Source organism: Mesoplodon mirus (assembly GCF_964341445.2).
Source record: "Mesoplodon mirus genome assembly, chromosome: 7".
Taxonomy (NCBI): Eukaryota; Metazoa; Chordata; class Mammalia; order Artiodactyla; family Ziphiidae; genus Mesoplodon; species Mesoplodon mirus.
The window spans coordinates 386,603-396,971 of record NC_138983.1 but is presented as its reverse complement, the minus strand read 5'-3'; the positions used below and the strand labels follow the sequence as shown (position 1 = coordinate 396,971).

The 10,369-nt window shown below is 65.8% G+C and overlaps 1 protein-coding gene across 1 annotated transcript; it reads right to left on the bottom strand.

The window, feature by feature from the left end:
* Positions 1–1,053: 1,053 nt before the first annotated feature.
* On the bottom strand, positions 1,054–9,751 carry PKP3 (plakophilin 3; the record flags this gene model as incomplete). The annotated part of the gene is made up of 14 exons (XM_082627704.1): positions 1,054–1,235; positions 1,422–1,509; positions 1,608–1,800; positions 2,021–2,174; positions 2,470–2,655; positions 2,739–2,909; positions 2,984–3,101; positions 3,524–3,698; positions 3,988–4,192; positions 4,768–4,891; positions 4,980–5,611; positions 5,717–5,793; positions 7,952–8,147; positions 9,671–9,751. 14 exons carry the CDS (start codon positions 9,749–9,751, stop codon positions 1,200–1,202), a joined length of 2,436 nt encoding a protein of 811 aa, XP_082483830.1. The 3' UTR covers positions 1,054–1,199.
* Positions 9,752–10,369: the final 618 nt, after the last annotated feature.

The window sequence follows — 10,369 nt, the reverse complement described above, 5'->3', positions numbered from 1 at the left end:
CCCAGGTCTCGGCCTCTCCTCTCCCAGGGCAGGAAGCGGGTATGCAGTGTCCTGAGCAGAACACCCCACCCCTCACTTACGTCTCAGGCACTCCAGGGCCCTGGATCCCTCCCTTTTTTTGCTCCATGGCCACCTGGTCACCGCACCTGGGTGTCCACTCAAGCCCACTCACTCCCCATCTTCATCCTGAGCCAGCTCAGGCATGTCTCTTGCAGCGGCCTCCTCAGGTCTCCCTGCTTGGGGCCGTGACTATTCCCAGTCCCACTCTGATCCAGACAGTCCCTGGGGGGCAGTCCCCTTAGAGACTTCAGGTTCTGAGCTTTGCAGAAAAAGCCTGTTGTAAAAATATCAGTGGGAACTTTACAACCAAAGGGCCTGGCTTGGTGAGATGGAGAGAGGTCCCAGAACCTACTGGACCCCAAGCCTCAGACAGCATGAGTATACCTGTCAGGGCACCTCCAGGCCCAGGAAGTCAGGGCAGGGAGAGGTGTTGGATGCATCTGTCGCGTGAGCACAGCCCGGTAGGGCCGCACCGAGGCCAGTAGGAGTCACAGCTGCCCCAGAAGTGCTCGTTCCTCTGCACACAAGGTCCCCAGCTCTGCTGCTTCTGCGTCTCACTTAGCTTGAGGCTGCCTCTGCTGTCTGCCCCATCTCCTCCATTCTCTCTGCCAGCTCTCCTGCTGCTGGACACACCCTCCTCCCTGTCCTGGGTCTCCTGACCTGGAGAGGCCTGTGTATGGGCCCAGGGGGGAGTGTCCTAAGGGGCAGGCATGGTTGCTCTTGGGGACACTGCTGAGTCCTTGGGTCCGACCCCCAAGTCTGACCAACCAAAGAAGCATGAGGGGCTGTGGCTGCTGTGTTCACGGCCACCTTTATTCCCATTGCTGGCTGTCCCGAGGCAGTGCTGGGCTACAGCCAGTGCCACCTCTGCCAGTGTGACCTGGCCACCATCCCATGCATCAGAGCAGCCTCAAGCCCTGCCCCACCCCCTGCCCTGCAGAAGCCAATTCCCCAGCCGCAAGCCCCTGTCCCCTCCCCCGTGGCCCAGGCCTTCAAGTTGCACGTGGATGGGGCTCCAGCGAGAGCCCCTGGGCCATCATCAACCTTCTCCTCCAGGCCAGCTGGCGAGCAGCCCTGAGCTGAGCCCTTCCCTCGGAGGCGGGTCACATCGCATTCTCCTTCTCCAAGGGAGGCTTCGCCTACGGGCCCAGGAAGTCCTCCTTTCGGTAGCCCTTCTGCAGTGGAGAGGGGCCTGGAGTCAGGGCGCTGCTGCTCCGCATCCCGTCCCCCTGGGTGTGCTGGAAGTGGGCCCCTGGTCTTACGGGTGCCCTGGGCCACGTGGGTTTCCATGTCCTTCCCCGCCGTCCTGTGCCCACGTCCCACACTCACAGCCCCGCCTGCCCTGGACCGTGGGAACATACCGCCCGGAAGTCTCGGTGGAGCTTGCTGTACTGCCACAGGTTGGCCAAGAGGCTGGAGGCTGCCCGGGAGGACTTCTCACTGTCAGGGCTGGGGGGGTAGAGGGCAGGGGTCGGTGGGGTGACGGGCTTGGCCAGAAGGCAGGGCAAGCTGGGGGGGCAGGGTGGGCACGGGGCTCGGGCCCTGACCTGTCCCGCTTCTTCTTGATGAAGAACAGCTTGTGGAGCCCGTCGAAGTAGAGCAGGTCTCGGGCGGCCACGGGACTGGCCACCACCAAGTTGTTGAGGATGGCTATGATGTTCACCAGCACATCGGCGGGGGGAGTGCACTCAGCCGGGCTGCCAGGCAGCTTCTCGATCAGGTGGCTCACCACCTTGGTGGCTGCCAGCAGGTTGGGGCGGTCAGTCTCCATTGCCCGCCCCCTGCCCCGCCCCCTCGGCACCCGCCATCCCCTGCTCCCCCAGGGAGCTGGTGCGCCTGTCTGTCCACCAGCTCTGGCTTCCCAGAAGCCGGCCGGAGGAGCAGCAGCACAGACAGAGTCCAGGCCCGCGCCCGGCCCCCAGGGGAGGCAGAACCCAGGCTTCGGGACGGCTGGACTCACACAGCTCATCCTTGTTTCTGGCGTTCCGAGACAGGTTTCGGATGAGGCCGGTCAGTGAGCGCAGCTGGTGGTGGTCAGCGGTCCGAACTCGGTCCAGCAGCGGGTTCAGGATGCGTTCCTGCTCCAGAGCCAGCCGGCTCAGCACGCCCGCCCACTGCCGGCAGGAGAGGGGCTGGTGAGAACGGTGCTGGCGCCCCGTGGAGGCCCCAGGTCTGCTCCCTCCCGGCCCAACCCTCCCGGCACCTTCCTTAAACTCAGTGCAGACCCCGGGGGCCGGAGGTGGCATCCTCCAGCCGCACCCTGCCTGCCTTCCTCTCTCGCTCTGAAGTTCTGCCCCCACGATGCACCGTAAAGTCCGGGAGAGCAGACTCCTGTCCCCTGTTCACCCCTTGCGTCCCCAGTGCCTCGCGCCCCAGTGCGTGGCCAGGTGTGGTCCCAGGCCACCTCACCCTGCGGTCGCCTGCGGTGATGTTCTGCAGCGCGCCGGCTGCCGCTTCCGTCGTGTGCCGGTTGAGCTCACAGCGCTGCAGCAGCCGGTTGTACAGTGCCACGACCTGGGGGCTCCACAGCCACTCCAGGCCCTTGGGGTCCTTAGACACCTCGGTGAAGGTGAGCGCGTCGGCCGTGAGGGACAGCTGGGCAGGAGGGCGTGGAGGGTCAGCCAAGGTCACCCGGGATCCCTGCTTCCGCCTGCCCCCCTGCCCAGGCCCGCACCCACCTCTCGGAGCCGCCGGCTCTGTGGCGTGAAGCAGCCCACTGCCTCGCCTGGCAGCGCCCCTGCCACATCCCGGCGGCCTCGGCCCTCCAGCCGCTGCAGGGCCGACGGTGGCATCTCGTCGTACAGGCGGTAGGACAGGTTCCTGAGCACGCACACGGCGTTCTCCACGCTCTGTGGACAGAGGGCAGACCTTGGTCAGAGCAGGCTGGAGCCCCTCGGGCCCCGGGGCGCTGGCTGACCCTCACCTTGTCCTCGCACTTGCCCACGTCCAGGGCATGGTTGATATAGGTGACCAGGGAGTCCACCAGCCCGTGGCACTCACGCATCTTCTGGCGAGTGGCCTGGGAGGCCGAGCTGAGGTTCCTTTGGATGGAGGCAGATCAGAGACCCCCACTGGGACCGCAGGCAGAGCCCACCCCACAGGGACCCACCCAAGGCTGAGATTCTGAGCACCAATCCCCTCGTCCCCCGAGCTGGGCTCTGCCCCTCGGCACCTCCACATGCCCATCCCCCATCCACTTCTCAAAGCGTCCGGGGCTCCGGGGAGGTTACAAATATCAGATCAAATCCCTGATTTAAAGAAATCTGAGCCTGCAGCCCCCAGTCTGTTGACATCTGGCCGGGGGCCACACCTGGCGGCCCGTTCCACTCCTGCGTCAGCGCCTCTGCCCCGCTGTCCACTTCTCCCAGACACGCCCCCCCACCCCGGTGGCCCCGCCTTGCCATTCAGACCTCAGATCCTAACGCCCCTTCTCTGGGCCTCCCCTGCGTGCTGCCCGTCGCACCTGAGGAAGCCCGTGGCGTTGTAGAAGATCTCCGCTTCCGAGGCATTCTGCTGGGTGAGGGGCGGTCCCCCGGCCCCTGAGAAGGGGCCCAGCACCAGGTCTGTGAGCTGCTCCAGCGTGTCTCGGGCCAGGCGGTCCTTCAGGTGGTCACTGGAGGACAAGTTCCACAGGATCCCTGTGGCAGGTGGGCCGAGGCCGTGGTCAGGGACGGCCCTCCAGCCCCTCCGCCTCTTCCGGGGATGGTACCCAGAGCCCCGCCTGGCGCTTCGAGCCTCACCCAAGAGCCTCGCTGGGGAGAGCCTGAGTGTGACGTGTAGGGTCACGGGGCTGCAACAGCGCAGAGAGGAGGACGCGTGGGGACACGGGGCCTGGGGCTGGAGTCCAGCTCCAAAGAGACATGCCACAGGGATGGCCGTGGGGACCGAGGGAAGGGTGGCAGAGCGGCGGCTGGGGAGCAGGGCCACCTGTGACATTCTTGCGCAGCTCGTCGTCCTGCTCACGCAGCGAACGCAGCAGCTCGAAGATGCCGTTCTCCTCCACCAGGGCCAGCTTGTTGTCCGCGTTGTCGTAGACAAGGTTGCGCATGGCGCCTGTGGCGTGGCGCTGCACCTCCTGGTTGGCGTGGTTGAAGAGCTTCACCAGCCTAGCCACAGCCTGCAGGCTGCGGGCCTGTGGGCATAGCCACACGGGTGTTAGCGCTTGTGCACCCGCTGCATAGGTATGTGTAAACGTATGCAAGTGTGTATGGATGTGTGAGTACATATGCAGGTGTATGGAGAGGTGTGCAGAAACATGCAGATGTGTGCAACTGTGTGCAGGTATGTGCAGGTATATAGAGACGTGTGCATACACATACAGGTGTATGGAGATGTATGCAGGTGTGTGGAGATGTGTGCAAATGTGTGCAGAAGCCTGCAGGTGTATAGAGATGTGTGCACAGGTGTGCAGATGCATGCAAAGGTGTGCAAGTGCGTGCAGGTACATAGAGACGTGCACAGGCATACAGGTGTATGGAGATGTACGTGGGTGTGTGCAGATGCGTGCAAATGTGTGCAGAAGCGTGGTGTGTGCAGGTGTACTCAGATTTGTGCAAGTCAGTCCCTCCTGCCCCTCCTCTGCCGAGGAGGCCCTGGGCAGATGGGGTCTGCCCAGGCAGCTTGGGGATCGGTGAGGGGTGGCCAGGGACCAGACAGAGGACAGTGAGCGAAGCGGGGCCCCTGAGGGTGGTAAGCAGGGGTGGTCACCTGCTCCTTGGCCGCTGTGTCACTGTAGCACTTGTGTTGAATGTAGGCTGCTCCCAGCACCTGCAGGTTGGGATCTGAGGCCATGAGGTACTTGACTGCCGAGGGCAGGTCAATGTCATCAAAGCTGCAGAGAAAAGAGACAGGTCAGGCTGAGCCTGGGGACAGACCAGGGTTATGGCAGAAGCCCTCTCCCCAAGCCAGGCCCAGCTCACCCGCTGCTGAGCCTCTGCAAAGTGCGGTGGCCACCGTAGCTGTCCAGCCCACGCGTGTCCGGCAGGTGGCCCGAGTCGCCCAGGCTGAGGCTGAGGCTGCGCACAGATGGCGCCTGGGTCACGGGCTCCAGGACGCCCCCTGGCACTCCCCCAGCCCCCACACGGCTGCGGTGGCCGCCCTGGAACCGCTGCAGGGTCCGCATGGCGGGGGCACGGATGATCCGGCTGGGCGGCTCCTCGGCAGCCTCCGGCCAGCCCAGGCCCCCAGCCCGGCTAGAGCTGGAGCTGGCCTGGCGCTCAGAGGCAGAGGCCCTGTAGGCGGAGGTGGCCGCCGGCTCCAGCCACTCCTCCACCACTCCGTAGCGGTCATCCGGGCCCCCGGCCCCCAGGCTGAGTGAGCGCAGGGACAAGGTGTCGTGATCCGCCCGGCTCCCCACGCCGCCACGCTCGTGGAAGGACGTAGGCCGGGTGGGCGGGGGCGCGGCGGGCCGGGCACCCCCATACCCTGCGGCTCCAAGGGCACTGCCCCCGCTCTGGGCTGAGCTCAGCCTTCGACCGGAGCTCAGGTCCATGACTGAGCGGGAGGACCAGGAGACAGGGCTGTAGGTGGGCCTGGCGATGCGCCGGAAGGTCTGTGGGGCAGAGAGGGGAGGGCAGTGAGGGCCGCTGGGCTTCCTGACGCTGGAGTCCCCAGAGCCCCCAGAACCTCCCTCCCGGGACTCCAGGCTGTCACTCACCGAGGTGTCCCCGCTCCGGCCCTGGGAGCGGGAGCTGAAACCGGCCTGCAAGGTGTGGTACTGAGCCCGGCACGCGCCTGCAGACAGGGACAGAGCAGCCTGGCTGGGCCAGTGGCAAGGCACTAGCCTCCTGCCTCCCTTCCTGCCCTGAGCCCTGGTGGGGAGGCCAGTGGACTCTGGGGCAGGTGCCTTGGCTTCTGGTCCCTGCCGTCGCCTTGTCATCCCTCCCACAGCCCCCATCCCTTCCAGCTGTGCACCTCAGCGGGGGACGGATGTGCTCACCCTGCTGACCTCCCGGCTACCTAGTGTGCCAGGGCCTCCTTCCTCAGCTCCCCGATCCCTGCCAGGGCACAACGCCTGGCCACCGCCCCCAGGAAGCCACACTGACCTCCTGGGAGCCCATCCTGTGCTGTTGGTCACTCGCCGCAGACACACAGTCTCCCGAGCCACACCCACCCTTAGCCACACACAAACCGGGGGCACCGGCGCCAGCCCACCTGCATGGCAAGTGGACAGACGGGCAGGTGGGGGGAGGGGGGAGGGTGGAGAGATGGGGGGAGGGCGGGTTGGACCATTGGAAGGATGGGTGGTTGGATGAACAGACTGACCGGTGTGTGAAGGGGTATCTAAGCCGGGAGGATGGAGGGACGGATGGATGCTGAAGGGACAACTGAATGAATATGTGGATGACAGGTGGCACGGTGTGATTGGTCAGGTGTATAGGAAGAGCTGAGAACACCCGGAGAAGAGTTGGGCAAAGGTCAAACCAAGGCAGAGCAGTGGGAACAGACTGGGGGGGCATCACCTGGGCAATGCCAGGGGCGGGGTCTTTGGGTGGGGAGGGTATTCCTGGAGTGGTCAGCCTCTGCTAGAGTCCCTGCTGTGGCCACATCTGGAGGGGGAAGAGTCCCATCCCCCGAAGGCCAGGGTAGAGTGACTTGGCTGAAGGGATTCAGGGTGAGGGTGAAGGGAAGGGGGGGCCTTGGACCCTCCCACAACCTCTGCCTCAGTTAGGTCTGGGGGGACTCCCCCACCCAGCACGCTCCCCAGACAGGCCCTGGTTAATGAGGCTTCTGGGCAGGGGCTATTAACCCTTTGACGCTAGTGAGGCCCAGCCTTGGGGGGGGCACGGCCCCCTCCCCCAAATTATAATCCTCTTTCCCCTAATTGCCAGGGTAGCCAGGGTGGTAATTAACCCCTCCCTGCTCCCTCCTCTACCCCATGACCCCTGGGCACCCAACTTGGCCACCAGCAAGGCTGAGGCCCAGGGAGGGGAGGATGCAGGAATCCAGGCAGCCCTGGCGGCCCCTGTACTGGCTGACCCGCTTATCCCCCGACCAGCAGCTGGCGGCCAGCACTGGGAAAGGCCCTCTGAAGGTCACGCGAGCCACTGTGGAGCGGGGTCTTGACCCCTGACATCCTGGAGGCTCCTCTTACTGTCTGACCTTGGTTCCTGTGGCTGCAGCTGGCAAGGGAGGAAATTTCTAGAAGTGCCCTGAACTTGAGCACACTCACGCACACGCACACACACACTCACGTACACCCGTGCACGTGCCCCATGCACAAACCGGGGTTCCTACACAGGGGGCTGCCTGGCCCTGAGGGGCATTCCCCCACCCGCTACTCTCACGGTGAGTAGCCGGGTCACCCCAGCAGGGCCCACCCCCCCCGCAATTCCGCAGGGAGACCCTGGCCCAGACAGGCCGTGGCTCTCCTCCAGAAGTTCCAGACCCCGCCCCTCACCTTTCTGTCTGCTCATTCCCGTGGGGCATGGGGGCTGGACGCTAGAGTCTGGGCGTCTGTGTCTCTGCGTTTGTGTCTCCAGGGGAGTGACGTGTGTGTCTGCATGTCTCTGAGACCGTGTGTGAGCCCGTGGGATGTGGGACCGGACGCGTGCATGTTCTGGGTTTGCCCGCAGAGACGGACCCGGCCGGCCACGTGCCACTTCTCCCGTGCCCCCCCTGGGGGGGGTGGGAGGCTCAGGGCCCGGTGGGCAGGTGAGGCCCAACCCGACTGGCAGGGAGGACCCCGGGGTCCCTGCCAGGAGATGGAGGCCTCACCTCTGGCTTCTCCTACGCCTGGAGGGGTAGGGTGGTGACTCAAGGCGGGCCTGGGTGAGTCAGGGAGCTGAGTCCGGAGTGGCCCCACCGCGGCCTCCGGCCCTCGCACCACCACGCCCGCCAAGGCCACCTCCACCCACCACCCACCGTGGGCACCCGGCCAGCGTCTGCTTACCTGTGGCCGCCCTGGCCGCGCCGTCGGGCTGGGCCGGCCCGTTCTGCCAAGGCTGCTGACCCAGCTGCAGGAGGCGAGCGCGGACCTGCTCCTGGACACGAGCTGCACGCAGCCTCTCGGCCTCCGGCCCTTCGGTGCCCCGGCGGTCCAGCTGCAGGTCCGAGGGCAGCGCCAGGGAGCACACACCCATCTCGGGCTGCAGGGCCGACAGCAGGAAGTTACCGTCCTGCATGGCGGCGGGCACGGGGGTCGAATCTGCCTGGCCTGGGCCCGGTCGCCACCTCCAGCGCGATTTGTCTCTGCTGTCTCTTCCCGCGCGGCCCTGTCCCTGAAGTCCCCTCCCCGCTGGCCTCACCCAGGGCTGGCCCGGAGACCGACGCCGCCCAGCCCTGAGCTCAGCTAGGGGCGGGGACACCTGGGCCAGGTGGGAGGGAGGGGCTACCGCCCGCTTAAGGTGGAATTTGGGCGGAAGAACAGGCCCTGCGTGTTCCCCCTCCTGCCCATCCCAGGACAGGGCAGAAGGGGTCCGGGCCCTTCTTTGTTCCCAGCCTGTCCTTTGGGATAGGCCACAGCTGCTCCTTTGGGCCTACTGTTCTGAGCATTAGGGAAAGGTGGAGGGAGGCCACCTCGGGGAGTCTGAGGGTGGGAGCTCCCCCTCCCTGGGGAGCTGGGGGCTCCAGGTAACTCCAAGGACCAGGCACTGCAGCCATGAGGTTGGAGTGAGGCCTAGCAGGGGTCAGGTGCTAAGGGACAGAGTTGAGGATAAAAGGCTTGGAGTGGAGCTTTAGGGTGGAAGGGGGCTCTATGAGGCCCTCGTCCCTGGTCCTTGGTGCCCAAGAGACCCCAGAAGCAAGAGGCGAGACGGGCCCACCCCAGGCTCATGACCCTCCAGATCTCCATCCTGCAGACTCTGGAAGTGCCCCCAGCCCCCAGCCTCTGCAGAGGCCTCCAAAGGGCTGGCTAGCCCTCCTGGGCTCCCGTCCCCCACCAGGCTGTGGAGGTGGGAGGCCTCTTCCAACCCATGAGTCAAGGCTCAGCTCAGCAGAGGCAGGCGGGGCTGCCCCAGGGGGTTGACTCAGAGGGGCCCTCCTGCCCTGGCTGGGGGCACAGGATCTGACGTGCTCCAGGGAGAACCAGGAGTCCAGGCGAGCAGGGTCGGAGTTGTGTGGGGAGGGAGGCCCAGCAGTCGGAGGTGGGGGCGAAAGGGCCAGGCTTAGCAGCGCTCGTCCCAAGATGGTCTCCCTGGAGCGCCACTGCCAGCTGGACCAGCACACTCCAAGGCCTCCCGTGTAGGCCTGGCTTGGATCCAGGACAGGCCCCTGGCGGACTGAGTGGGGGCTGAGCCCAGGAGGGCTGGAGGCCTGCGAGCTGAGTGGCCTCATGTCCCTCCTTGGGTTCCCCTGGAAAAGTCGCCCTGGGGCCACGCTCACAGGCCTTCTCTCCCATGGGAGGCCCTGACCCCAGGCCCTGGCCCCCCTGAAGGCAGGGGACGTGAGCCCAGGTGGGAATGGTGGCTGGGGGCAGTGGCCTGGGGGCGAGGCGGGGTCAGGGTCAGAAGGCAGCCCTAGGGGTGAGGTCAGGGCTGGGGAGGGGACTGGGAGTGGGAGTCAGAGGTCAACGTTGGGGGTGAGAGAGGGAGGGGAGGGTCCCCGGAAAGGACAAGGTGAACCCTGGGGTGGAGCCTCCCGGCTCAGGGAATGTGCACAGTGGGCGACCTACCCTGCTGGTGGTCCAGATACTGCCGGCCCCCGGGCTCATTCCAGAGGCCTCTGCTGCCGGCTGAGGAGTCCTGGGCTGCATCCCGGGCCCAGCACTGCCGTCAGGGTCTCAGTGTGGGACAGGACTGCTGGGGCACCGGGAGGGCGGGGTGGGAACGCCCGCACGCTCAGCGAGCTCATCAGACCGGTTGCTTCCCTGAGAGACGTGTTTTGTGTGGAAAAATCCCGGGATACAAGTTTGTACAGCGCTGAGCGCGCCTGGAGGCCCGCCCTTCACTCGAGTCCGCCTGGGCCCACCTGGCAGGGCAGCAGGCCTCGAGGGGCAGACTGCAGGTGGGGTCCAGAGGCCCTGGGTGGTGGGACAGGGCCGCAGAGGGATGGACGGGGCTTTAGTGGGGTCGGAGCCACGGGATGGAGAGGAGGCGCCAGGCAGATACCCCCTAGGTCCGGTTTTCCACAGCTTGCGGGGTCCTCAGGGCCAGTTCTGCGGGGCTTCCCCCTCCTCTTGGCGGGGAGGGCTGCGGGGGCCCCCAGGCTGTGCAGAGCCTCCCTGAGGACCTGTGGACCCCTCCACCTCCCCACCTTGGATCTCCTGCCTTTGTGGCTCAGTGTCCAGGGAAACCCTGGGGATCCCGGGTGAGATTTCTCTAACCACTGCAGGGCCTGAGGGACTGGCTGTGGCTTGAAACCTGTGTCCACC